General features: G+C 43.0%; 1 protein-coding gene across 3 annotated transcripts in view; it reads left to right on the top strand.

The window, feature by feature from the left end:
• Positions 1-25,940, top strand: part of CCDC141 (coiled-coil domain containing 141) — a 324,021-nt gene that overhangs the window by 252,369 nt on the left and 45,712 nt on the right. For all 3 annotated transcript variants that reach the window (XM_029605900.1, XM_029605899.1, XM_029605902.1), the window contains exons 16-18: positions 380-559; positions 9,360-9,509; positions 24,052-24,192. In XM_029605900.1, the coding sequence (XP_029461760.1) occupies positions 380-559; positions 9,360-9,509; positions 24,052-24,192 (471 nt within the window). The remainder of the gene's footprint in view (positions 1-379; positions 560-9,359; positions 9,510-24,051; positions 24,193-25,940) is intronic.

The following is a 25,940-nucleotide window of genomic DNA, read 5'->3' as shown; positions in this document are numbered from 1 at the left end:
TTTACTGTCCCCATTTTTTGCTTACTGTTATTTGCGTGTTTGTTTATTTTTCAGTTTGAGCTGTTTTGCCTCCCTGTCCCTCCCGTTGCAGCCTTAGGGCGAAACACGAGTCCGTGTCGGGGTCACACTACAGCATTCACTCTCGTTGAATATTACTTTGACGATCTTGAATACAACTGATTTACTTTACAATTTAGTTTGAATGCTTTTGGTGGACATTTTACATCACCCCGCCCATTTCCTCTGTGCTTTGTATCCTTGGTTGCGAGGATTGCTGCTTCTTATATTGGAATAGCATATAATTAACGTCATGCATGCAGAGGCATGTCATCATTTTGTTTCACACATAAATGCTGACTCTCGGTATAAAATATTCCAGCTGGAAAGACTGACAAAATCAGGAGATCAACTTCTTCAAGAACCAGATGTGGTTCCTGACAAAGCAAAGCAAGCCAACATCCACCTCAGTCATGCTCAGGAGAGAGAGACCCAAATAAGACATCTGTATAAATTGGCTCTTACTCTGGGCATGGACATCATTTCAGCAGCGAAGCACTCTGTAAGTAGCACTTAAGAGGTCACTCATTCAGATCTCAATCAGAAAGAGAGCTTATTCTTTTTTGTTTTTAGCTTGTAGTGGATTAGAATTATAAAACAGACATTTATTATGTAGCTTTCAACTAGCTCCACTTAAATATGCCGCTTTATGGGCTGCGCATAGATTAGGTCAGACAGTTTTGCATAAGCGGAAAAAAAAGAGAAAACCCCCTGATGCTTTAGTTCAGTAGAACTAATGGTCTTCATTGCATTGGTTCTGCACTGCATAGGATGACTAGAATCCTACTCTGGGCACAGAATTGAAACAGAAATTCATTGAAGCTTCCTGGTACTGTTTTCCCTTCTCCTGACTGCCCCTGATGGCATGATAAATTTATGTGATACATGCAAAACACACATTCTTCTAAGAAAAGATTTTTTTTTAAACGATACAGCTGATACTAAGTACTGGCACTTTTTGCTGCTTGCCTCACCCACAGTGGTGAGTTTGTGCAGAGCACTTAGTGGTGTAACTCACACGACCTCGTGTGCTACACAGAACTATAGGCAGCAGGCTGCTGCGTGTGCATCTGCCCATCCAAAGCAGAGCTGTGGGATCACAGCCAATCTCTACTCCTCCCCCAACCGCACCTGAAGAAAGGCTCTGCAGCCTTGGGAAGTAATTGGAAGCTGGCACCTGCCAACTGACACAGCTCCCCCCACTGCCCACCCACTGGCCAGCTCCTGAAGGAAAGGCTTTGTGGAAGAAGAGGAACCTGGGACAGTTGAGGGATGCCCTCCACCCCCACCCCACTCCCAGCCTGCAGCATTCTCTGGCCTAGAAGCTCAACAGGGAAGTGCAGGGCCAGTCACAGCTGCTGTCTCCCCTGCCTTTGAAGCCTACAGAGAGGAACAGGAGAAAAGCCAGGGAGAAGAAGCAGCACGCAGCAAAACATGTTTTTCAAGAGCCACATAATTCCTCCCCCCCCCCCCAATCTCCCCCTCCCCCAATGAAGGCTGAATTCCCCTCTTGCCCCATGGCCAAGCATCACCCCTTTTCTCTCACCCACTTCTGTTCCACAGGAAGCATCATTCCTTCTGTCTCTTCTCCCAGCAGGCCAACTGAACCCCCACTCTCTTTCCCCAGAACCAGTTTCACCCCTCAGGGGAGTGCTGGGCTCCAGGAAAGAGAGGGAATTCTGCCTGCTGGGAGGAGAGACAGAGAGGATATGCTACTATCTGGATAGACAGACAGAGAAGTGGATCCTGGGATTGGGGAAAAGAGAGAGTAATTCAGGGAGATACAGATGCTGGGCAGAGGGAGGGGGGATAGAGGATAGAGAGAGGGGGCAAATTAGTATGACTGTATAGGAGGTGGGAGAGAAATGTTATGTTAAGGCTGCTGAGTGTCCATCATTGTTGCTGGGTGGAGAGAGATGTTATATTGGGGTCGCCAAACTCCCATTGTTATCGTGTGTGGGGTAGAGGTTTTAAATTGAGGATACCAAGCCCCCTGTTGTTCTTTTGTGTGTGTATTAGAGTAGATCTTATGTTGGGACTGCTGGCCCCTATCATTGTTGTGAGTTTTTTTTTTTTTTGGGGGGGGGGGGGCAGGTTCTGTTAGAGCTCAAAAGTCCATATTAAAAGGCATTTAAATTTAGTTATTCCAATTTCCCTGTATGTACCTGGATCAGTCCAGACTCCTGGGTTTTGCCTCCCCTCCAGCAGATGGAGACAGAGAAAGTTCTGACAGACACCTGGGTGCCACCCACAGTCTGCCAGTATTACTCTGTCTCCAGCAGATGGTAGGGGTGCCTAACTCACAGTCTGGACTAGGATACTTAGTAGATTAGGTTCCTTTCTGTTTGCTATCATTATAAAGCTTTTATTTTACAAAAAAAATAAATAGAAAAGAGCAAGAGATCAGGAGATTGAAAAATTGCCAGAGAGTGCACTTCAGCCTCCCAGGGGTTCAGCAAGTCCGGAGGGGACTATCCCCCCTGGTGAGAGGCAGCTGCGGCAGGGGTTGAGAGCCCTTTCGCCTGTGCAGCAGTCCTGGGGTGATACCGGGGAGCCCGAATCACTCACCCCAGCAGCACCGACCAAGGACCATGGCAGACCGGCAAGTTTAATTAAAAAAAAAAAAAAAAGTTAAATATTTTCTCACTCTCCCTTGTTATCTTTGCCGCGACTGTGTACGCGCTGGTATTTTCTTATGGCTGTTTTTCTTTTTTGACTTAATTTCAAGGGTTGAAGGGGATCTTTAAATTTTTCTGTGCCGATGCCGAGCAGAGCAGCTTGCCGCGCGTGCGGCTCCATTCGGGCTCACCTGTCCCGAGACGGACTTTGTTCTGCCTGCCTCCCCAGAGGTGAGGGATCGTGGTGGGGGAGGGGAATATCCCGCCGCAGCTTTCCCCACAGCAGCTGGCTCCGAGACCGCGATCTTTTGTGCAGTATGATTCACTGGCACAGGGAGAAGATCCCGATTCGGATTCGGAGGCCTCTGCCTCATCCTTTTCTTCTGAGTTTGTTTTGGTCATGCATAAGGCCTTTAAGGCCAGGAAAGCCAGCAAGAAACACACTATTCTGGGTCTGGAGCCTTTGGATCCTCCTCCCAAGGCCCAGAAGAGGGCCGCGTCTCAGGGGTCAGCGGGGGCTCCTAGGGAGAAGCGCTCCTTATGGACCAGAGTGCCGCAGGTTGACTCGGATACATCTTCAGACGCAGCAGATCCTGAGGGGGGTAGAAGGAGATGGGGACCAGCAGCAGAGTGCTGCACATGGTTCTCATGTCATTGAGGGAGATGACCCAAAGGTTGTTCGTCTGTTCCGAAAAGAGGAACTGGCTCCACTCATTCCCTACATTTTGGAGGAATTGGGAATAGATGCTCCTCAGGAAGAGTCTTGCTTGGGATCGATGGATCCTGTGTTATTGGGCCTGAGAGGTCCACCTTCCTCTTTTCCCTTCCATTTTTTGGCCACGGATCTCCTCTTTAGGGAATTGGACACCCCAGATTTGGGACTGAAAGTCACAAAGGCTATGGACAAAGTTTATCCTCTACCTGAGGAGGCATTGGAGGTTCTTTGTGTTCCCAAGGTAGATGCAGCAGTTTCGGCAGTGACAAAAAAGACCATGATCCCAGTCACAGGGGCAACGCCCTGAAGGATCTACAGGATCGTAAGCTGGAATTGTTGCTTAAAAAGATTTTTGAGGTCTCTGCACTTGGTGTCCGAGCGGCAATGTGTGGCAATTTTGGGTTGAGAGCTGGCCTTTGCTGGGTACAGCAGCTACATGCGAATGAATCTCTGTCTGAGGAAGAAGCTTGTCAAGCGGGTCGCCTTGAGTCAGTGGTTGCTTATAGTGCAGATGCCCTGTATGATCTTTTACGAACCTTGGCCAGGTCTATGGTGTCTGTGGTTTCGGCCCATAGGTTATTATGGTCAGCGGATGCTTCCTCGAAGTCTCGACTGGGCTCCTTACCTTTTAAGGGCAAGCTGTTGTTTGGAAAAGAACTTGAGGATATGATCCAATCTCTGGGAGAGAATAAGGTTCATCGCTTGCCAGAAGACAGGCCACGGTCGAGGGGGTCATTTACTTCTCAAACTCAGTTTTGTGGAGGTCGATGTTCTCAAACTTCCAGAGCACCCACGGCTCCCTTTTGACAGAACTCTAGCAGACAACAGTCGTGGTCTCAGCCTTTTCATGGTCGACGCTTCGGCAGACCAGGTACCTCTCAGTCCATGCCGGTCGGAAAGTATTCACAATGATGGGCGGCCGTCCATTCCTCGGTTCCAATGGTAGGAGGCAGATTGTCTGTTCTATGAGGAATGGGCCAAAATCACAGCATACCAGTGGGTACTTTCTGTGATAAAGCATGGCTACACTTTAGATTTTGTTCACCGGCCTCACCCTCAGTTTCTGGTCTCCCTGTGTGGATATGCCACAAAGCGTCGGGCGGTAAAACAGACGCTGCAGCGCTTGATCGACCTCAGCGCTGTTGTCCTAGTTCCACCTTCTGCTCAACGGAGAGGCCGCTACTCTATTTACTTCGTCGTGCCAAAGAAAGAAGGATCCTTCAGACCAATTCTCGACTTAAAGCGAATCAACAGATGTTTGCGGATACCTCATTTCTGGATGGAGACGTTGAGGTCCTTCATTGCCTCAGTGAGGCCGGGAGAGTTTCTTGCCTCTCTGGATTTGACGGAGGCGTATCTGCACATCGGGATCCGGTGGATCATCAGAAGTTCCTGAGATTTTCCATCCTGGGCCAGCATTATCAGTTTCAGGCGCTACCTTTTGGTCTTGCTATGGCACCCAGGACTTTCACCAAGATAATGGTGGTGGTGGCGGCTCAGCTGCGCAGAGAGGGATTGTTGGTCCACATGTACTTGGACAATTGGCTGATTCGGGTGAAGTCGGAATCGCTTTGCCAGGCAACAATACAGCGTGTACTGCTAGTACTGAAGGATCTTGGATGGGTGGTCAACTTCTCCAAAAGTCATCTAGCACCTTCCCAGTCATTGGCGTTTTTGGGTGCCTTGTTCAACACCAGACAAAGGAGAGTTTTCCTAACGAGTGACCGCATTGCCAAATTGCAAGGTCAGGTGCGGCTCTTACTGTCCAAGCGCTTTCCGAAAGTCTGGGATTACTTACAGCAGAGCTTTCCAAAGTGTGTGTCGCGACACTTTACTGTGTCGCCTGAGGTGTGCCGGTGTGTCGCGCAAGCCCGGTGCACGTGACACACCGGCAAGTGCAGGGGCCGGGAACCCATGGCTCCGAGCCAGATATGGCTCTTTTGAGGGCTGCATCTGGCTCGCAGACAAGTGTCGCCACACTTTCCCGCTGACCCAGCTGCTCCCTGGTCCTCCTCCGCCCGGGCGGAACGCGGCAGGACAGCTGGAGTCAGCGGCACCGGCGTGCTCTCTTCTTCCCGCCCCCCCCCCCCCCCGGAAGAGGAAGTGGAGAGTATCAGGTGAGTGCGCGGCAAGAAGAGGCCACGCTAGTGCGTTCGGCATCGGCCCGAAGAAAAGAAGACTGCAGTGCGGCTCGGAGGAAAATGAAGAGCTTCAACCGCGGCCGATGGGACTCCGCCTCCGCGAGGGCTGAAAATGAAGAGGTTAGCGTTGGGAGGAGGCTGCTGCTGCCGCGAGTTCCTGGGGTGAGGGAGAGAGAGAGTGAATGAGCGACTCATTCACTCTCTCTCTCCCTCACCCCGGGAACTCGCGGCAGCAGCAGCCTCATCCCAACGCTAACCTCTTCATTTTCAGTGGAGGCGGAGTCCCATCAGCCGCGGTTGAAGCTCTTCATTTTCCTCCGAGCCGCGCTGCAGTCTTCTTTTCTTCGGGCCGATGCCGAACGCACTAGCGTGGCCTCTTCTTGCCGCGCACTCACCCGATACTCTCCACTTCCTCTTCCAGGCCGCGGGGCCCTGTGTGTGTGTATGAGAGAGTGAGAGATTGCATGTATGTGAATGATTGAGAGCCTGTACATGTGAAAGAGAGTATGTCTGTGATTGAGAGCTTGCCTGTGAGAGAGAGAGAGCATGAATGTAAGTTTACCATTGGGAACCTGTATGTGTAAGTTTGTGATTGAAAACCTGTTTGTGTGAAAGAGTATGTGTGTATGATTGAAATCCTTTGTGTGTGAGAGAAATCATGTGTATGTATGATTAAGAGCCTGTGTTTAAATGAGAGAGAGAGACAATGTGTGTCTGTGTGTGATTGAGAGCTGGTTTAGGTGATGGAGCATGTGAGTATGTGATTGAGAGCCTGTGTTTAAATGAGAGAGAGATACCATGTGTGTCTGTGTGTGATTGAGAGCTGATTTAGGTGAGGGAGCATGTGAGTATGTGATTGAGAGCCTGTGTGTAAATGAGAGAAAGAGAGGACATGTTTGTAAGCATGTGAATGAGAGTCTGTGTGTGAGAGAAAAAGACAGCATGTATGTGTGTGATTGAAAGCCTGTGTGTGTGTAAGCGTGAAAAGATAGACAGCATGTGTGTAAATGTGTAATTAAGAGCCTATATAAGTGAGAGAGAAAAAACATGTGTATATGTGAGTACTGAGAGCATGTGTGTATAGGTGTGTCATTGAGAGCCAGTGTGAGAGAGAGCGCTGGTATGTGACTGAGAGAGGAGAAAGTTCCAAGCAAACCACCCCTCCTCCTGCTAATTCAGAACAATCTCAGGAGACCTGGATATCAAACGTTCCCAGGTATGCAGAGCAAAAAAATGTTTGTATCCTTATTATTTTTCATTACTGGGTCTTTGTGTCTGCTATTTTGAAATATTTTGTTGGTATCTGGAAATGTTTTATATGAGTTTTTAATTATTGGATATTCCACTCATATGTGAGTGGAATATCCAATAATCAGCTGTTTCGAAATATGTTCTTTTTGTTAGTACAGTTTTACTGCTGATGATTTTATATTTCTTGATTTGTTTTATAAGGATGGGTGATGTTTCTTTTTTCCTTTGTTACACTGCATACAACCTCTGGTTTGCTAGTAGACTGAATTACTGTGTCCCGAAATTATGTTTGTCTAAAAAGTGTGTCACCAACATGAAAAGTTTGGAAAGCTCTGACTTACAGGTTCTGGGCTCCATGACCTCCACCCTGGAACTGATACCATGGGCTTTCACTCACATGCACCCTTTACAGTCAGCCTTACTTTCCCATTGGAATCCGGTTTCCGAACAGTTCCATCAGCTGCTGCCACTGAAGGAGTCCGCTCGCGCCAGTCTGGATTGGTGGCTTCTTTTGGGCAATTTGAATCGGGGGGTTCCCTTGGTTCTCCCGGATTGGACGGTGGTAACTACAGATGCCAGTCTCTCCAGCTGGAGAGCAGTTTGTCTCCGGAAGTCAGTACAGGGAGGTTGGTCTCTGGAAGAAGCTCGATGGTCCATCAATCGCCTGGAAACCATATGCATAGAAATAAGGAGAGTCTGCTCGTTTGGGGGCAGATTTTCAAAGGGTTATGCGCTTAATCCCCAAAAAGCTGCCCCTTCCACCCCCTGCACGCCGATCCTAACTTGGATAGGCTCGGCGGCATGCGCAAGCCCCGGGACACGGTAGGAGCAATGGACGGACGGCGCCATTTTGAATATCTGCATTTTGAATACCGGCATTTAAATCGAACTGAAACCCTGCTAGTTTTAAGTGGAAACAAATTCTAAAATCCTAGGTTCTGTGTTAGCTGCAGAACACACTGTAATATGTGTGGACATAACTTTTAAATTGATACTAAAGAGAGGTGCATATACAATTATTTGAAGTCAAACTCCTGGTTCGAGTTTAACAGAATTTGGCCAATTTTCCTAGAACCACTCTTACACAGGTGAATTTTCAAAGGAATTATTATGCATGTAAATGTAACATTCTATCATAGCAATTTTCAAAAGCCATTTACCCATGTAAGTGCAATTAACATGGGTAAATCCTATTGACAATTCAATGGCATATACTGTAGCAATTTTCAAAAGACCACTTATATGGGTAAAGTGCATTTTCACATGTAAAACCCAATTTTAAGCATTTAAATATTAATGAAAATCAAGTCCTTAGATTTTTACTGGTAGATGTGGAGAAAAGTTGGAAGAGATTGTAAAAATCCAAAACAGATTCAATATTTTGTAAAATTGGAAGAGCATCCACAATCTAAAAAATCCCCTTCAAACATTTTGAAAATTAGAAGCAAGTTTTTCAAATCCACTTTGGATTTCTAAAAAAAAAAAAAAATTAAACACCCCAGTTTTTACAAACTTTCAAAATCTTTCAAGCTTCAGTAAACTGACAAAACAAACCCATTTTGAAGAAGTTCGCTCATCTCTGAAGGGCCAATGTACTTAGTTTACTGAATTGCACATACAAGTTATGTTTTCCTTTCACTATTTTACTTTCTGTGATTCGTATGCGAATAAACCCGGTAGAAAACTTACATGCAGAAGTTTGCTGTGGACAACTCCACAAAACAGATGAAGTACACCTCAATGATGCATACTTATCTGTTTTCTGAAAAACAACCTGTGAAGGCACTTGGCGCATTTTGTAATGTTGTGAACATAGCTAATAAGCTGCCTTGCATCAATTTGCATTGCAACAGCTCATTAGCTTTAATTTTGTATACAAATTCGCAAGAGGAAACTTACATGTATAAGTTTACTTTGCGAGAAACCCAAAACTTTTGCATAAGTCTACTTTGTGCATAAAAAGGAGAACTTGTGTCTGTGAGCCCAAATTACGTGCAAAAGTTGTTTTTATTCTCACAGCTGACTTTGCTAAGTTCAGTCCACTTCAGTACATTGGCCTCTACGCAATCTACTGTAGAAATTGTGAAGATTTTCTGAATGGCTTCTTCTTTTGATAAACTGAAGATAGGCTAATGTGGAAGCCCTAGAATAGTTCGTAACATACTGTATTCTCAATTTTACATTTTGAGATTTTAAACAACTTTTTAAAACAATTACCTTTTATTTGTATATGCCCAATGCCTTCAACCTCCCTGACCTCAAACCGCCTAATATGTTCCTAACAAACAGGCTCAACTTACACACTTAGTTTATTATATTAATTTGTTACCGTACTATGTTGGCACATGATTAATTTGTAATCTATACCACCCATATTTTTTCATTATCGTGCCTTTATGTAAACCATTTTGATGGTTATCTAACTTAACAATGGTATAGAAGAGCTTTTAAAGAAAGAAAGAAAGAAAGAAAGAAAGAAAGAAAGCACTTAAGCAACCTCAGCCACCGATTAACCTGATTAGATGTACAATGTTCCATTATTTTGTATAGCTATAATTTGACTTCATTCCATTTTAGAAATGTTTTAGAGCTTCTTGGAAAGATCTACAGCAACAGCTAGATACGCTTGAGCATGACAGTCTTAGCTGGAGCTCCAAGGAAGATAAGCGTGAGGAGACGCCGTCAAGCAATTTAAACGACAGCGCAGTTATGGAGGACTTAAATGAGGTCTGGTTGAAAGAAATAAGAAATGACTAGAAATGTTTTCCTTGCTATTGTGCAACCTACTTGTTTGGATAACATCCCACTGACAGCTTTTGAGCCAAGTGCCAGAGTAAAACCTATGACGTGTGTCAATAGCTCAGGTATCCATTCAGCTAGCTTGGTGGTACTGATATGCTTTTATGCAATCAGGGATTTAGTGGGAGAACAGCTGCATTTTCTCAGACTATGGCACAGAAGTTACGTGGGCTTTCAGAGATCACTGGAGAAATACATCAGGCACAAAGAAGCATCATGGAGATCTATTATTTTTAGGATGAAAAATGTTTTGTAATACATTTTAATAAATCTTTTACTTCATTAACATTTATAATAACCACAATTAGGGCTACAAAATTTAACAGGGATTAGTGCATGGGAAGTTAGCATATTTAAAATATAGGTCAATAAAATCACTAAACAAACAATAAGCAACTCTGTCCTCTGGTATATACATAAAAATTATGTTTAATTTAAAAGCTACTTATTCAAAAGCTACTTATCCGGCTAAGAAGCAATTGCTGAATATCCAGTGACTGCCATGTAGATGGATAAGTCAGTTATCCAGCTAAGTTTTTAGCTGGATAACTTGTGGATGGGCAGTGGGCATAATGAGGCGGTGCTACTTAGCCAGATACCTTATCTGGCTAAGTACTGATATTCAGATTTAGCCAGATACCTTCTCCATCTAAGGGCCTGATTCATCAAGTTATTTTCCCATAGAAATAATATAGATTCATCAAATAATATAGATTCATCAAGATTCATCAAGTTATTTTCCCATAGAAAATAATCAACTCAATACAGAAGAAGAAACAACCCTGGTTCTCCCCAGAACTCAAGCAGATGAAACAAAACCTCAGACACAAAGAATACGAATGGCGTAAGATCCCCAACTCCACTAATTTATCTGATTACAAACGCACCCTCCACAACTACAGGATCACCATCTTAAAGACAAAAAGAGACTTCTATGCCCACAGAATACACGACCTTCAATTTGATGCCAGGACCCTATTCTCTTACGTCTCCCAACTCACAAAATCCCCTACACCCACCATTCCAGACGACCAAGCACAAACCAAAGCAGACGAATTAGCACTCTACTTTCAGAAAAAAACTGCAGACACATTAGCACGCCTACCGAACAATGCAACTCCACCCTCCATAACTTTCAATTCCAGGACTAATATTGGGGCCATCCTTGATTCCTTTGAACCTACAACACCAATGGAAATCGAATCTATACTTAAGAAACTAAAACCATCAAACCACCCAACAGATCACATTCCAACTAAACTACTGCTTCTCATCCCGAATACTATTTCCAGAGCATTGGCCAACATTATAAATTGCTCACTCTCCCTAGGAATCTACCCGGACAGGCTGAAAACCGCATCCCTCAAACCACTCCTGAAGAAACCTAACCTCGACACAAGTGAACCCTCCAACTTCCGCCCCATATCCAACCTCCCTTTTTTAGCAAAAATCATGGAGAAAGTTGTTAATACACAACTTTCCGTATACCTGGAAGAGCACAATATCTTTCACCCATCCCAATATGGCTTTCGTAAAGCAGCTAGTACAGAAACCCTATTTATCTCCCTTGCCGACCACATCCTCATGGGCCTAGACAAAGGTCAATCTTTTATCCTAGTCCTTCTGGACATTTCATCCGCATTTGACACCGTGAACCACTCCATCCTACTAAATCGCCTAGCAGAAATCGGATTAACAGGATCTGCACACAGCTGGTTTAACTCCTTTCTAAGTAACAGAAGCTTCAAAGTAAAAATCAATAACAACGAATCCCCAGATGTCAAATCAACATTAGGAGTACCACAAGGCTCTTCCTTGTCACCCACACTATTCAATATATACCTCCTGCCCCTCTGTCAACTGCTCACGGACCTAAAATTAAAATTCTATCTCTATGCAGATGACGTACAGATTCTGATTCCCATTACAGAATCTCTCCCTAAATCTCTCGCCTTTTGGGAAATCTGCCTCAAATCTATAAACAGTCTGCTCACCAACCTGAATCTAGTTCTGAACGCAAATAAGACTGAACTCCTAATCATCTCCTCGGACCACTCGGCCTTAATCAATCCACCAGCAGGCAACACCCAGATCACGCAAGTAAGGGACCTTGGAGTAATCATTGATAACCGTCTGAATCTTAAGAAAGCCATCAATAACACTACCAAGGACTGCTTTTATAAATTACAAGTCATGAAAAGGCTCAAACCCCTCCTCCACTTCCAAGATTTCAGGACAGTGCTCCAAGTCACACTCTTCTCCAAAACAGATTACTGTAACTCTCTTCTCCTCGGGCTCCCTACTTCATCTATCAAACCATTACAGATGCTCCAAAATGCTGCGGCAAGAATCCTGACTAATACCAACAGAGGAACACACATCACCCCCATACTACAGAACCTGCACTGGCTGCCAATCAAATATAGAATATTACACAAGGCTCTCACTATAATTCACAAAGTCATTCACAACCAACAACATCTAGACCTCCAGATTCCCCTCAAATTATACACATCAGACAGACCGATTCGAGAAGCATATAAAGGCACCCTGCAACCCCCTACAACAAAATCTACCCGCCTATCATCTACCAAAGAACGAACCTTCTCTACAGCTGGCCCAGCCATCTGGAACAAGATGCCCACAGAACTCAGATTAGAACCATGCCCGTCTACCTTCCGCAAAAAACTTAAGACATGGCTCTTCATCCAGGCCTTCACTTAACCAACAGTTCCAGCAATCCCTCACTAATTCAGACACTGACTCCTACCTAAACTCTATGACAAGTGTAGCCTATACACTTAAGTCTCTTCTCATGATATTATTGTATTATCTAATTTGTTCAGTTATGCCTTCTATCGCTCCGGCTATTCTAGCCCCCCAGGTTAATACCCCTTGTTATATGTAACTTTCATTTCTTGTTATATGGTTGACTTTGTTATTCCCCTCATGTTATTTGTAAACCGATCTGATATGAATTTCTTTCATGAAGGTCGGTATATAAAAATGTTAAATAAATAAATAAATAGACACAGAATGGTACAAAAATCAGGCAGTAAGTCAGACCATATAACAGCTTTTACAGAGTAACTATAATAGTTTAACAGTTTAACAAAAAACAGCTAAGCAGAATATATTTGATTCGTGCAGCAGTAACAGGTTTATAATTTGACAAATGGGGGTTGCTAAATAATATAATAATAATGTACATATATATCTAAAATGACTGGTATAAATAATGTCATAATATCATTGGGAGTGTGGACTGGACCGTTTTCAGTAGGATAATCTAGGGTAAGGTGGAGTTTAGTATTCTCCATGAGGAGAACTACTGTGTGGTGAGGTGTTAAGGTATGTGAAGGGGGCGTAGGTTATTGAGAGGGCAGGGAGCAGGGGTGTTATAGGATGCCGGGTTGTGTAATAGGATGCAGTGTGGTGTCCTTGAGATCATGAATATGCTTGTGTGAAGAACCAAGTTTTTAGTGTTTGTTTAAATTTGTTCAGGCAGTGTTCTTGGCGTATGTCAACGGACATAGAATTCCAGAGTGTGGGACAGGCAATGGATAGGGCGCGTTCCCTGGTGGCATTGTAGTGAGTGAGTCTGGGTGAGGGAATGTTTAAGGTTGCTAGGTAGCGTGAACGGGTGAGTCTGTTTGTGTTGCGGAAGGAGAAGTGCTATGGGGCCAGTTTATATCTGGGTTGTGTAGGGATTTGTGTATTATTGTAAGGGTTTTGTACTGTATACGCTGTTGGATAGGTAACCAGTGCAGTTCTTTGAGGATTGGGGTTATGTGTTCGTTCCTTCCAGTGTTGGTGAGGATGCGTGCAACTGCGTTCTGCAGCATTTGGAGGGGAGAGATGGTGTTTTTTGGAAGGCCAAGGAGTAGTGAGTTGCAGTAGTCTATTTTTGTGAATATTGTGGACTGTAGTATTGTCTGGAAATTGTTGAAATGTAAGAGTGGTTTCAGTTTTTTTAGGGTATGCAGCTTGAAGTAGCATCCCTTGAGGGTGTTAATGAATTTTTTGTGGTTGAGTTGATCGTCTATGATGATTCCTAGATTCCTTGCATGTTGAGATGTAAGAATTGAATTTAGGGGAGGTTGAGATGTAAGAGTTGAATTTAGGGGAGTGTTGTGTTGATTAGAGATGAGATGGTTGTGTGGAGGAGTTATTATTAAGGTTTCTGTTTTTGCGGTGTTGAGTGCAAGGTTGAGACTTGAGAGGAAGTTGCTGATGGCTGCAAGTGAGGCTTCCCATGTTTTGATGGCTTTAGATAGTGAATCTGTGGGTTTAACATCAATTTGTTAGACATAATCCATGAATAGATTAAGTCAAAACCTTTATTTAACCCTTTGAACCTTTCCTATGATATCCAAATCCAGTAGAATGAAAAGATAAATATCAGCAAAAATATAAAATTTTAATACTATAAGCATAGATTTTCAAAACAGCGCATGGCTGTCCATGTGCGTGTGGTTCCCAGCGCAAGCACATGGATGTGCCGATTTTATAACATGCATGCCCTCTGGTAAAGGTTTGAAGTACAGGTTAAAAAGTAAAAGAGATAAAACGAATCCCTGAGGGATTCTCATCAAGTAATGATTGTAAGCTGAATTCCTCCAGCCCTACTCTGTCTTCGGTCCTTTAAAAAGAAGCACCACCTATTTAGCATAGTGCCCCCTCATTTGACCTATTACCCAAAATCAAATGATTGATTGTGTCAAAGGCTGCACTTAAATCAAGTAAAATATCAGTACAGCAGAACCTTCATCATCCAACGTTCTTAATTTATCATAAATTATCACCACAACTGCAATCTCTACTATGGTTTTTGTCATTGATCCAAATAGCCTACCGAATGCTAGGGGTGTGCATTCATTCCTTACGAATTGGCAATCCCCAACATATAGGGCCATATTCATTGTATTCATGGGGAAGCAAAACGTATCGCGATTCCCCACGAATACAACAAATCTTCGCTGAATTATTCGGTCGCCTAAAGGAGCAAATTTAAACAAACGCCCCACCCTCCTGACCCCCCAAGACTTACCAAAACTCCCTGGTGGTCTAGTGGGGGGTCCAGCCATCCATTGCTCCTACCATGTGACAGGGGCTGACCAATGGCAACAGTAGCCCCTGTGACATAGTAGGTCAAAGGCTATTGGCGCCATTTTCAATACCGACAGCCGAGGGTTGAGTGCAGGAGATGGCTCCCGGACCCCCCGCTGGATCACCAGAGAGTTTTGGTAAGTCTTGGGGGGGTCAGGAGGGGGGGAGTTGTAGTTAATTTAATTTTAGCCAGGAAATGAATAAGAATTGACGTATAAACGTATCGGGGGCCCCCCTTGCCGAATGCAACGTATCTGCCCCCCGACGAATACGAATCCCGAATGCAACGTATGGCGTCCCTCTGCACATCCCTACCAAATGCACAAATTCTACTAATTGTAACTCAACAGCCTTTTCGATAATCTTAGCCAAAAAGGAATATTAGAGACAGGTCAGAAGTTGTTTAACTCCTGTAAATCTAAGGAAGTTTTTTTTTTTTCAAAATAGACCAAATCACAGTTGTCTTCAAGGCTACTGAAAATTATCCTCTCTCAATGAGCTATTTACTATCAATCTAATCCATTCTACAACATCCTCACCTGCTTCTTTAATCAGCCACAGTGAACAGGGGTCCAAGACAGAAGTGGTGCAGTTTGCTTCCTGCAAAAGCTTCTTTACAGTTTCTAATCCTACCAACTGAAACTCATTCATACTTTTCAATGTCTCAAGTCTCATGAGCAATGGTGAACTGATGTCAGATCTTGACTCAATACTTGTCCTAAATGAATCCACTTTATTTATAAAGTGATCAGCCAATTTATCACAGTTTATTACTGTGGAGAAAAAATGAGTGCTTGGAAAAGCCTTCCTTTGGAGGTAGTGGAGGCAAAATAATCCCCAAATTCAGAAAAGCATGGGATAAGCACAGGAGTGAAGAAGTAAAGGGGAAAGTAGAGATGAACTGAGGTCTCTGGGACTGCAGCAGGAGGTAAACTAGTCAAGATCTTATCTGGACCTTATTTCTATAAGTTTAAAAACTGCAAGTGTGGTTTTCATGGTAAACAAAGCAAATATGAATAGCCATGACATGACCTAACCACAATCCTCTGCAAATCAGGAATAAAATAACTTTCACAACATTGTTTTATGGGATATGACTCTCATTTTAAGTTCTATTTCAAACACTATGGCTTCACTAAAACACCACTAAAAAGTGCCGCATATTGTACTGTGGCTAAACTTTATTTAAAATTAATATGGGATTCTAAGTCTTTTGCCTTCCCTCATCACAGTCCAGGGAACTGTAATATGTCCACTGTACTCAATTATGATAATGTGGTATTCTTAGTACCACAGTCTCTGTAATAGATTGTCAGTGTAGCTGTATAATCACTTCCAAACATGTAATTATCTATTCAGATAGCAAACAATACTATGTAGGGCTAGTAATAGTACTGTTTTCCAGTCTTCATGGTGAGTGATAGGTTAAAATCATAATTACACATACAGGCAAAATATAACACCAGCAAAACTCTGTTAAATACATATTATTACTAATTAAGCTATTGTAACTGGAGTACTTGTCTGTGATTTGACATATTATGAAGGCACAAACTGACAGCAACCAGGCAGGAACAGAACCTAGTAACAATCATCTCTGACTTGAAGGCTGTCCAGCTGTGGGATAAAGCAATGGGGAAACCTAACAACATGTTCCTCAGGTGTATAAGAAGATGGAAAATACATATTGCCCTTATACACTGAACTTGATTTATTATGATCAGCAATAAATCTGCCTGGTATACAAAATGCTGAGCTCAGCTGTGCGCCTTTTGCTTCCCTTCTCTATGCATTTTCTATACAAGCACCTAGCCCTGCTGTCACAGCACATGGGAAAGAGCCACAGGTATCTAGGGGAGACTATAGATAACTGTCAGTCACTCTTTCACAGTTCTCATCAAGTCTTTAAATGTCTCCAGATACCAAGTACTAAACCCAGGTCCTGATTTAGCAAGGGGCTTTCTCCTCCTTTTTTGTGCTTCTGGGAAAAATATTTGCTAATTTGGGCTTCTGATCTCTTATTGACTTCCTGGCTGAAGAATGGAAAAATGTTAAAGCAAAATCAAATGCTGACCTGAGACCTTCCTGAATTAGTTGGTATAATAATCCAAACCCCCAGGGGTAGATTTTAAAAAAATGCGCGTTCACGTACTTTTGTTGGCGCACCAGTCGCAAACAAAAGTACGCTGGATTTTAGTAGATACGCGCGTAGCTGCGCGTATCTGCTAAAATCCAGGATCGGCGCGCGCAAGGCTGCCGATTTTGGGCAGCCGGCGCGCGCCGAGCCGCGCAGCCTGCCTCCGTTCCCTCTGAGGCCGCTCCGAAATCGGAGCGGCCTCGGAGGGAACTCTCTTTCGCCCTCCCCTCACCTTCCCCTCCCTTCCTCTACCTAACCCACCCCCCAGGCCCTATCTAAACCCCCCCCCCTACCTTTGTCCAGGGATTTACGCCTTCCGGAGGGAGACGTAAATCCACGCGTGCCAGCGGGCCGCTGGCGCGCCGAGACGCAACCCGGGGGCGGTTCCGGAGGGCGCAGCCACGCCCCCGGACCGCCCCGGGCCGAAACCACGCCCCCGGGCCCACCCCCGAAATGCCACGTCCCGCCCCCAAAATGCCGCGTCAATCGGCCCCGCCCCCGACACGCCCCCGACAAAAAACCCCGGGACTTACGCGAGTCCCGGGGCTCTGCGCGCGCCGGCAGGCCTATGGAAAATAGGTGCGCCGGCGCGCAAGGCCCTGCTCGCATAAATCCGGGCGGATTTACGCGAGCAGGGCTTTTAAAATCCGCCCCCCAATTTTTTGTGATACCAAGAATCCTAGATATAATCACCTATAGCTTTTTTTTTCTAAACATTTTCCATCTAGTTAGTACAAATGCAAGGAATATAGGTTACATGAGTAGTTGTAATCCCTGTTCATTGTAACTTTCTTTCTTCTGGTTATTGGTTTCCCCTGGTTACACTGTAAACCAGTATGATAAGACTTTGTCTTGAGCATCGGTATATTAAAAAGAATTTAAAAATAAATAAATAAAAAAAATAGTATTAGTTCTACTGTAATGGATAGGAACTTAAAATGCTAAACTGAAAGCACTATTAATGGCCATTAATCCGGGCAAAGATCACATAGCTGTACTGCTCTTGGAGAAAACTGGAATCTTAGTAGGCTGTAATATATCAGTATTTTGTCAAATCAGAGAATACTGCATCAACAGTAACTATCTTTTCCTTGACCACTAGACCTCATTGTAGGCAAGTTTATTCCCCTTCCTATCTCCCCCATAAAATCCACACATTTGTTTAGCAAATTGTTTCCTCCACGACTCCCACAGTTCATACCACAGAACAGTCTCTTCCACAACCATCAGTGGGCAACCCTTTGCACCCTGTCTCAGCATGCAGTCATAGTGACTTTGCTGGCTTAAAACCTTTTTAGCTCGTATAGTTCAGTGAACCTCATCTAAACATTGTAAACTAATCAGCGTTCTTTAAATGTATCTTGAAGACCAATGTACTACTGTACAGACAGCAGAGTTTTGTGGGAAAGTCGTGACTGTATGAACTTTTCTACTAAGACTCTCATGCAAACGAGTAGTTAGTTATCTTTTTTCCAACAAGCAGCTAGCAAAGATGCCTTTTTGCTCTGATTTTCACTGATTTCAGAGTTAATGAGCTGCTTTGCATGATATTGCATCACAGCAGCTCATTAACTACATTTTTCTAAATTTACGCACAAGGGGCCAGATTTTAGTAGGTATGCGCGGGCGTAAATTTGTGCGTGCAACCCGGCGTGCACAAATCTATGCTCGATTTTATAACACGCGCGCACAGCTGCGTGCGTGTTATAAAATCCGGGGTCGGCGCGCACAAGGGGGTGCACACTTGTGCAACTTGCACGCGCCGACCCGTGCAGCCTTCCTCTGTTCCCTCCGAGGCCGTTCCAAAATCGGAGCGGCCTTGGAGGGAACTTTCCTTCTGCCCCCCCCCACCTTCCCCTACCTAACCCGCCCCCCAGCCCTACCTAAACCCCCCCCCCTTACCTTTAACTTAGAAGTTGCGCCTGCCTCTGGGCAGGTGTAGGTTGTGCGCGCCGGCCAACGACCGGCCCGCGATCCCGGGCACAGCGGTAAATGGCCGCTGTGTCTGGAAGCTCCTGCCCCCTTTTTCAAGCCCTGGGACATACACGCGTCTTGGGACTTGCGCGCGTCACCAGGCCTATGCAAAATAGGCTCGGCGCACGCAGGAGGGGTTTAAAAGGGCTACGTGCATATATTATGCGCGCAACCCTTTTAAAATCCACCCCAAGGTGGACTTCAAGTGTAAGGGAGCCATTTTGTGAATGTTTCCACAAATGGGTCCTCTGTGCATTACAATGCACAGGAGCCCTAAATGCCAACATTTCTGCACACTTTGAATGTATTTACACATATAGACCCACATCTTTGAAGACCTTCACACCTTAATACATTGGCTTTCTAATTTGGCTTTCTTGTTCCTGCATAAGAAAAACACAAACAAAACACTGAGGGGCAATAATCAAACGTTTTACTTGGGTAACATGGGTTAACCTGTGAAAAAATGTGGCTTGAATATTTGTTATTTGCAAAAAAAATGTATATCCCGCTCAGTCACATGTTCATGGTGGTTCACAACATCATGTACACAATGAAACAAAAGAGACCCATACCAATTTTCCAAATGCCCCATCCATTAGTCTAGGTCCAGGGGAGGCAAATTATGCACAATGATTTCATTTTCAAATCACTGCACGATCTTTCTGGCATATACTTTGCTCCTGCAAAGTTCATGGGTACCAAGGTACTCACTAGGGGGTACATTTTAAAAGCCCAGTGCACACATCAATCAGGGGATGCACAAACAAGTCGGGCTCACATGCACCTACCGTAGTTTAAAAAGCTGCCCAGATACGCACGTATCTCCCAAAGGGTGCACATCTTGCTTTGATTCAGAAAGGGGCATGTTCGGGGGGGGGGGGGGGCAGTGCCGAGAAATGTGCATGCAAATACTTATGTGGCTGGGGGTGTGACCTGGTCTAGTGTCGTGTAAGTTTACTTCTCCTATGAAGGAGGTTTAAGTTTAAAAAAAGCAAAACTAGCCATATCTGAGAGGTTTTAAGGGTCTAGGCTAACTGGGGGGAATTAAGATTATTAACTAGAAGGGTTTGGAGGACCTGGTTCTTAACTGGGCGAACTAGTAGAAGAACTGGTGAAACTGGCAAAGGTGTGGGTATGTACCCCTTTTAAAATCTCCCAACTTACGTGGTAAAAGCTGTATTTGCACGCCCATGTGTGTGCCCACTTAAAATTTGGTGCACATATGTGCCACAGGCTATATATATATATATATATATATATATATATATATATATACACACACACTAGGGATGTGCATTTGTTTTGAATGAATGTGCAATCGGCAACGTATAGGTCCCTATTCGTTGCATTTGTGGGGTTCTGAAACGTATGGCAAACCCCCACGAATGCAACATATCACTAACGAATAAAACCCCCACCCTCCTGATCCCCCCAAGACTTGCCAAAAGTCCCTTGTGGTCCAGCGGGGGTCCTGGAGCGATCTCCTGCACTCGGGCCGTCGGCTGCTGGAATTCAAAATGGCGCCGATAGCCTTTGCCCTTACTATGTCACCGGGGCTACTGGCGCCATTGGTTGGCCCCTGTCACATGGTAGGAGCACAAGATAGCGCCGGCCGTCCATTGCTCCTGCCATGTGACAGGGGCCGACCAATGGCACCGGTAGCCCCTGTGACATAGTAAGGGCAAAGCTATCAGTGCCATTTTGAATACTGGCAGCCGACGGCCCGAGTGCAGGAGAATGCTCCAGGACCCCCGCTGGACCAGCAGGGACTTTTGGCAAGTTTTGGGGGGGTCAGGAGGGTGGGAGGTTGTAGTTAATTAAATTTAAAGGGTTGGGATGGGGTTTTTTTAACTTTAATGGGAAACGAATACCATACGTAACTAATGGACGAATCGGGGTCCCCCGAAAACGGATGTAACGGATTTGGGTCCCGACGAATATGAATACCGAATCGAATATATCCGTCCCTGCTGCACATCCCTAATATATACATGCACCAATTATAAACTGGCTGTATTCCTGGGTGTATGCTGATGCACCTGCACCAATGTGCACCCACGTGCCAGTTTGAAATTTATTGTCACGTGTGTGCACCATCTAAATTCTCAAAACAAAATGCCATGAGGAGTTTGCCTTTGAAATTTCACTTGCAGGCCCGCAGGTACAAGCTGTTTGTTGGGTTTCACTACTACCCTCACAGTGGCTATCTTTTAAATAATACATTCTTGAATTCTTGAAAACTGACTTTCAGTAAAACTGAAATTTACTAATTTGTTTCCCTCAGTCACTTTATTTTACCACCGTTTAACTCAAGTCATGACAAATACATGTTTAATTCAGGAGTGGCTGTGTACCAGGAGAAGAAGCATCTAAAAAACTGTTTAAACACTGCTTATGCTGTACCCTTCCCGGGGTACTGGAGTTTTCCCTTTTCTCTGAAGCCACGGGTTGCATTGATTTCCAGTGAAGTTCCTCAATCAAGGGGGGCTCCTGTGTGGCACCCAACACCCAGCAGCAATTAGAAATCTTTATTGCAACTTGGCATGGGGGTGGAGGAGCGGTAAGGGAACATTGCACAACAATAGGCATATAGAAATCTGAATCCACCTGAACTTTCATGGATGATGCCTGCTCCACTGAGCAGTATTTCTCTAGCTGAATGAATATTAGAGTCATCTTAAAAATTCTTACTCTTCAAATCTGGTACTGAGTGTTGAGTATAAATAGTTTCTGAAATTAAGTGATGTTATTAAAAGCAAGCCTATGTCACTAGGCTCTGCCCTCATCTTAGTGCTCGGCCACTGGTATGTAAAAGTTCCAAGCTTGAAATGAGATGCCCTCTTCATTCCTCACACATGCCAAAACCAACTAAAGTTAGAAACAGCTGCCTGAATGAAATCTGCAATACTACACGTCTCAAGTGAAAAAGTAGCATTAACGCTGTTTGCTGCGTTGCGCCTCTTGTAAAGTCATTGCTGGTTTTCTGGCAGCTTGGAACACAGTATGCAAGGAAGTGAGATTTAACTGAACTTCCTTCCTTCAGAAAAAGTTAATTAGCGTCTTCTCCGCTGGGGCTGGGAAAGGAGAGTGACAGCAGCTGCCGACCTCTGACACTTGAGCCATCTCGTCCAGCACTTGGTGATCTTATTTCACATGGCTAGGCTCCCAGAGAGAGATTGTTGTGACATAATAAATCATCACTAGCATACAGAGTAGTCATAAAATATGAAATAAACCAAAATAAACGTTTGCTCATGCTTACCTCTGTCTTGGGCTTTCGTCTATATTTGATAGGTAGTACTGTAATCATGTAGAACAAAGGAATTAGGTGGAAACATTGTCCTTTGAAAGCCCCTGTCATTTCTTCCTATACACACCTTGATAGATTTATTAGTTTCTAAACTGAGACGAAAAGCCAAGCTTCATCCAACAGGAAGCATATTGAAATATAATCATTTCTCTTTCCATAACACTAGGTCTAAACCATGCAGTTTGGCAGTGTCATGCAGAAGCTAGGAACTTGTTCTAGGTAAATTGACTTTTAAATAAAAAAAGAGTTTCTGTGGAGAGTGCATGGCTTAGGAGATTAGCATAGGATAACGGAGACTTTCACCATTACGCCAGTTATTCAAAATCAGCTCTAGCTGGTAGTGAGCAGAAGCCCAAAACTATCTATAAATCATTTGGTGACCATTGTGAAATGAGTTAGTGGTCTCAGTCTAACACTAACTGGGGCCTTGATGACAGTCTCACCAGAGAAGCCAAAGATTTAATGGAAATTAGGCTGAATAGTCCTCTCACCTATAGAGGTGATCCCCCCAGAGCAAGACAGAGGTACATTGATAGGGAAGTGTAGGGAAGCTTCTTGTGTTACATGTGCCATGTGGATAAAAGGACAATTTTGATTTCCAGTACTGTCAAGCTAGCATTTTTGGCTAGAAGTAATTCACTACAAAAGAATAAAACTAAAAAGAGAGTTCCTAGTAGGATTAACAGCAGTGATACCAAGATACTCACAGTTAAAGAAATGAGTTTCAAATTGTCTTTCCACACACAGAAAAGCTAGGGATGAAATAAATGTGAGAATGCTAAGAGAAAATATAGCAATCACACAAAAATTAAATCAGTTACAAATACATTCTCGTTTTTATGTTCATTTCATATTCTGGTTCTAAAATGCTACTATTTTATAAATCTTAAACAATATAATTTGTTTTGTACCTAGGAAGTTTTGATTAATAATTATGGTCATTAGAAAAAAAATTAATCTTTTAAATGTGGCATCCATTAACTCCAACACACATTTTTCAATATTTATATTTCTGGAGCTAATCCCACAGATAAAGTCATATTACCAATGGAAATCAAAATATGGTATTTTTCAAAGGGATGTTCTTACTGGAACAAATAGATTCTGATATATCAATTGTTAGACATTGCTAACACTATCTTTTCATTCCAGTAATGTAGCAATTAAAAGGTTAAAGCAAAATACTGCAGGAGAGCTCAGATGAAATGGGAAGCTGCCATGTTGTTTCCAAGCTGTTTTCTCAGAGGAAAGTGTATGGATCTTTCATATACTTGCTTTTAGAATCTGATCAAGAGAAAAAAATACTCCAAGTAAGACACTTCTCCCCCTCATACATGCACCTATCTTCAGAGGAAAAGCACTGAGAAATGCAGCATAGAGGAAGATGTATTAGAGAAAAAATTATTACAATGAAAACATGGTTACACCAGCCAATACAATTCACTGGACCAGCCATATAAAGCAGAAGGCTGTGTCAGATGGTTAAATGAAACTCTTTTTATAAATGTGCAATAAGATCTCCTACTACATATTCACATTGGATATGTTTTTATTCTTTGCTCTATGGTCCTATGGATGGTATTACTTTTCACTGCACTCTATTGGTATTAATATTAGAAAAATGTACTTTAGATTTCAATCTTAAATTTACTTTGCTAAGAAATGCAAGATTAATGTCAAATTTCAGGAGTGCTGATTTATTATAGATGGATGGCATATTTTCCTGTCTAACTTTGATCAATGTGTGAACTTCCCAAGAAAGAATTATACTTATACTTACTGTTTATTTGCATACAGTATTTGTAGTATAATTTATATGCAATATCGCAAGTGGAATATAGATGATCTTATGGCATCACAGAAGTCATGTTTGAAGAGGAAATGAATTCACTAAAAATGTTCTCTTTTATCAAAAAAAAATTTGAATTTTCTTTCAGCTTAGAGAATCATTTAAGGACATCAAAAAGAAATTTAACAATCTGAAATTTAATTATACTAAGAAAGCAGAAAAAACTCGAAACCTGAAAGTTCTGAAGAACCAGATTCAACAAGTTGAAATGTATGCGGAAAAAATTCAGGTAATAAGTATGTAACTTCTCAGTGCTAAATTTAACTGAAACCACATGAAATAATAATTGTGCTTAATTAGAACTGTCATATGACAATGAATTTCTCTTAACCATCATCGTCTTATCAAAATAGCAAATAGATTTTAGGGTAGCAAACTTTCAGTGGACCCTGTTTATTTTGTTTAGGCCAGTCTACCTAAACCCTTACTTAATTTAAAATAGAGAATGCAAACTGAATGTTTGCACTACCTTTTTCCACCCATTAGAAGCTTCATTTTCCTTCTAGATCTCCTGATGACCTTAGAAATTCCATGTTGAATGGATCCGAGAGGAATTCCTTTTACTCTGCATACACTTAGTAGCATAGGACATCGATGTGCCCATCCTATATGGTGATGTGGGTTGTATAGAAACTATAAAATGGATGAGAAAAATCTAAGTTTATGATTTGTCACACAGAATCATGGAATCTACCATATTTTTTGATGAAACTAGGACATGAGGCATTAACTAATGCCTAAATGATTATAAGTATTCTTGATTACCTCAAAATATACAGAAAAATCAGTGAAATTTCAACTAAACCAGAAAATATTTTTAAAACTTAATTATTTTTAAAAGCAGTTGGCCTAATTTTCATAAGCATTTACACTCTTAAAAATGGTAACTTTTAAACAGGCACGCAGGTGCACATGTACACAGGTTTGTCAGCCCGCGTCCGGGACATGGCCATTTTATTTATTTATTTATTTATTTATTTATTTATTTAACATTTTTATATACCGGGATTCATGCAAAATTTACATATCATCTCGGTTTACATTGTAACTGAAAAACAGGCATGTAAGAACATATTTATAACATATGCACGTATATTCATTCATGTTATAAAATAGGTTGAGCACATCCACATGTGCGCGTAATTTTAAGTGGACGTGCACAGTGCCGACACCATTTCTAGTTTCTCAGTTCACTCCCAGTTTGTTCAGGTAAGGGAGAGGACTTCATAACCCCTCCCAGGTTTAATGGCCTCCCTTTCCCCATTAATCCCTACTCTAAAACCCCGCTGATCTATTCTTTATTTACTACTTACGCATCCTCCATAGCAGAAGTAAAGTTCCTGCGCATGCCTGTGCACATAAGTATTTACATGCAAATTTGAAGTTGAAATCCAGGAATGACCACGCCCACACCCCGCCCCTTTTTCAGAACTTTTCATCTATGCACATAGCAGGAGCTATGTGCGTGCACGGGTACTTTATAAAATCTTATCTAAAATGGATCTTCGATAGCCAGTGATGGGCCCGGAGCACCTTCTAGCTCCAGGCCCGTCAACACCATTTTAAAAAATGGCACCGACCTGACCTCACTCCTATCACATGACATGGGCAGAGCTCAACTGTGTGCAAATAGTCCTTTAACCTGCAATAAATACTATGGGTTACATTATCAGCTTATAAAACTGTGAAAGAACCTAACAAACTATTTTCTAACTCCATCCACTGGGGGGGGAGGGGGGTACATTCCATGTTTTTTTACACTTTTCTTCACTGAGTCAAATAAAAGCCTCAATAGTAGTATTTTGGGCACAGCAAATCCAAAACTCATTCTTCTCTACCTGATTTTTTTTTTACCTTAAACAAATTTAATATATATACTTTCTTTACAGATGCATGGAACAGCCTCCCAGTGGAGGTGGTAGAGAAAAAAACCATGTCTGAATTCAAGAAAGCATAGGATAAATACAGGGGAACTAT

The sequence above is a fragment of the Rhinatrema bivittatum genome, chromosome 6 (assembly GCF_901001135.1).
Source record: "Rhinatrema bivittatum chromosome 6, aRhiBiv1.1, whole genome shotgun sequence".
In the NCBI taxonomy this organism is placed as follows: Eukaryota; Metazoa; Chordata; class Amphibia; order Gymnophiona; family Rhinatrematidae; genus Rhinatrema; species Rhinatrema bivittatum.
This window is presented reverse-complemented; position numbering and strand designations above follow the sequence as displayed.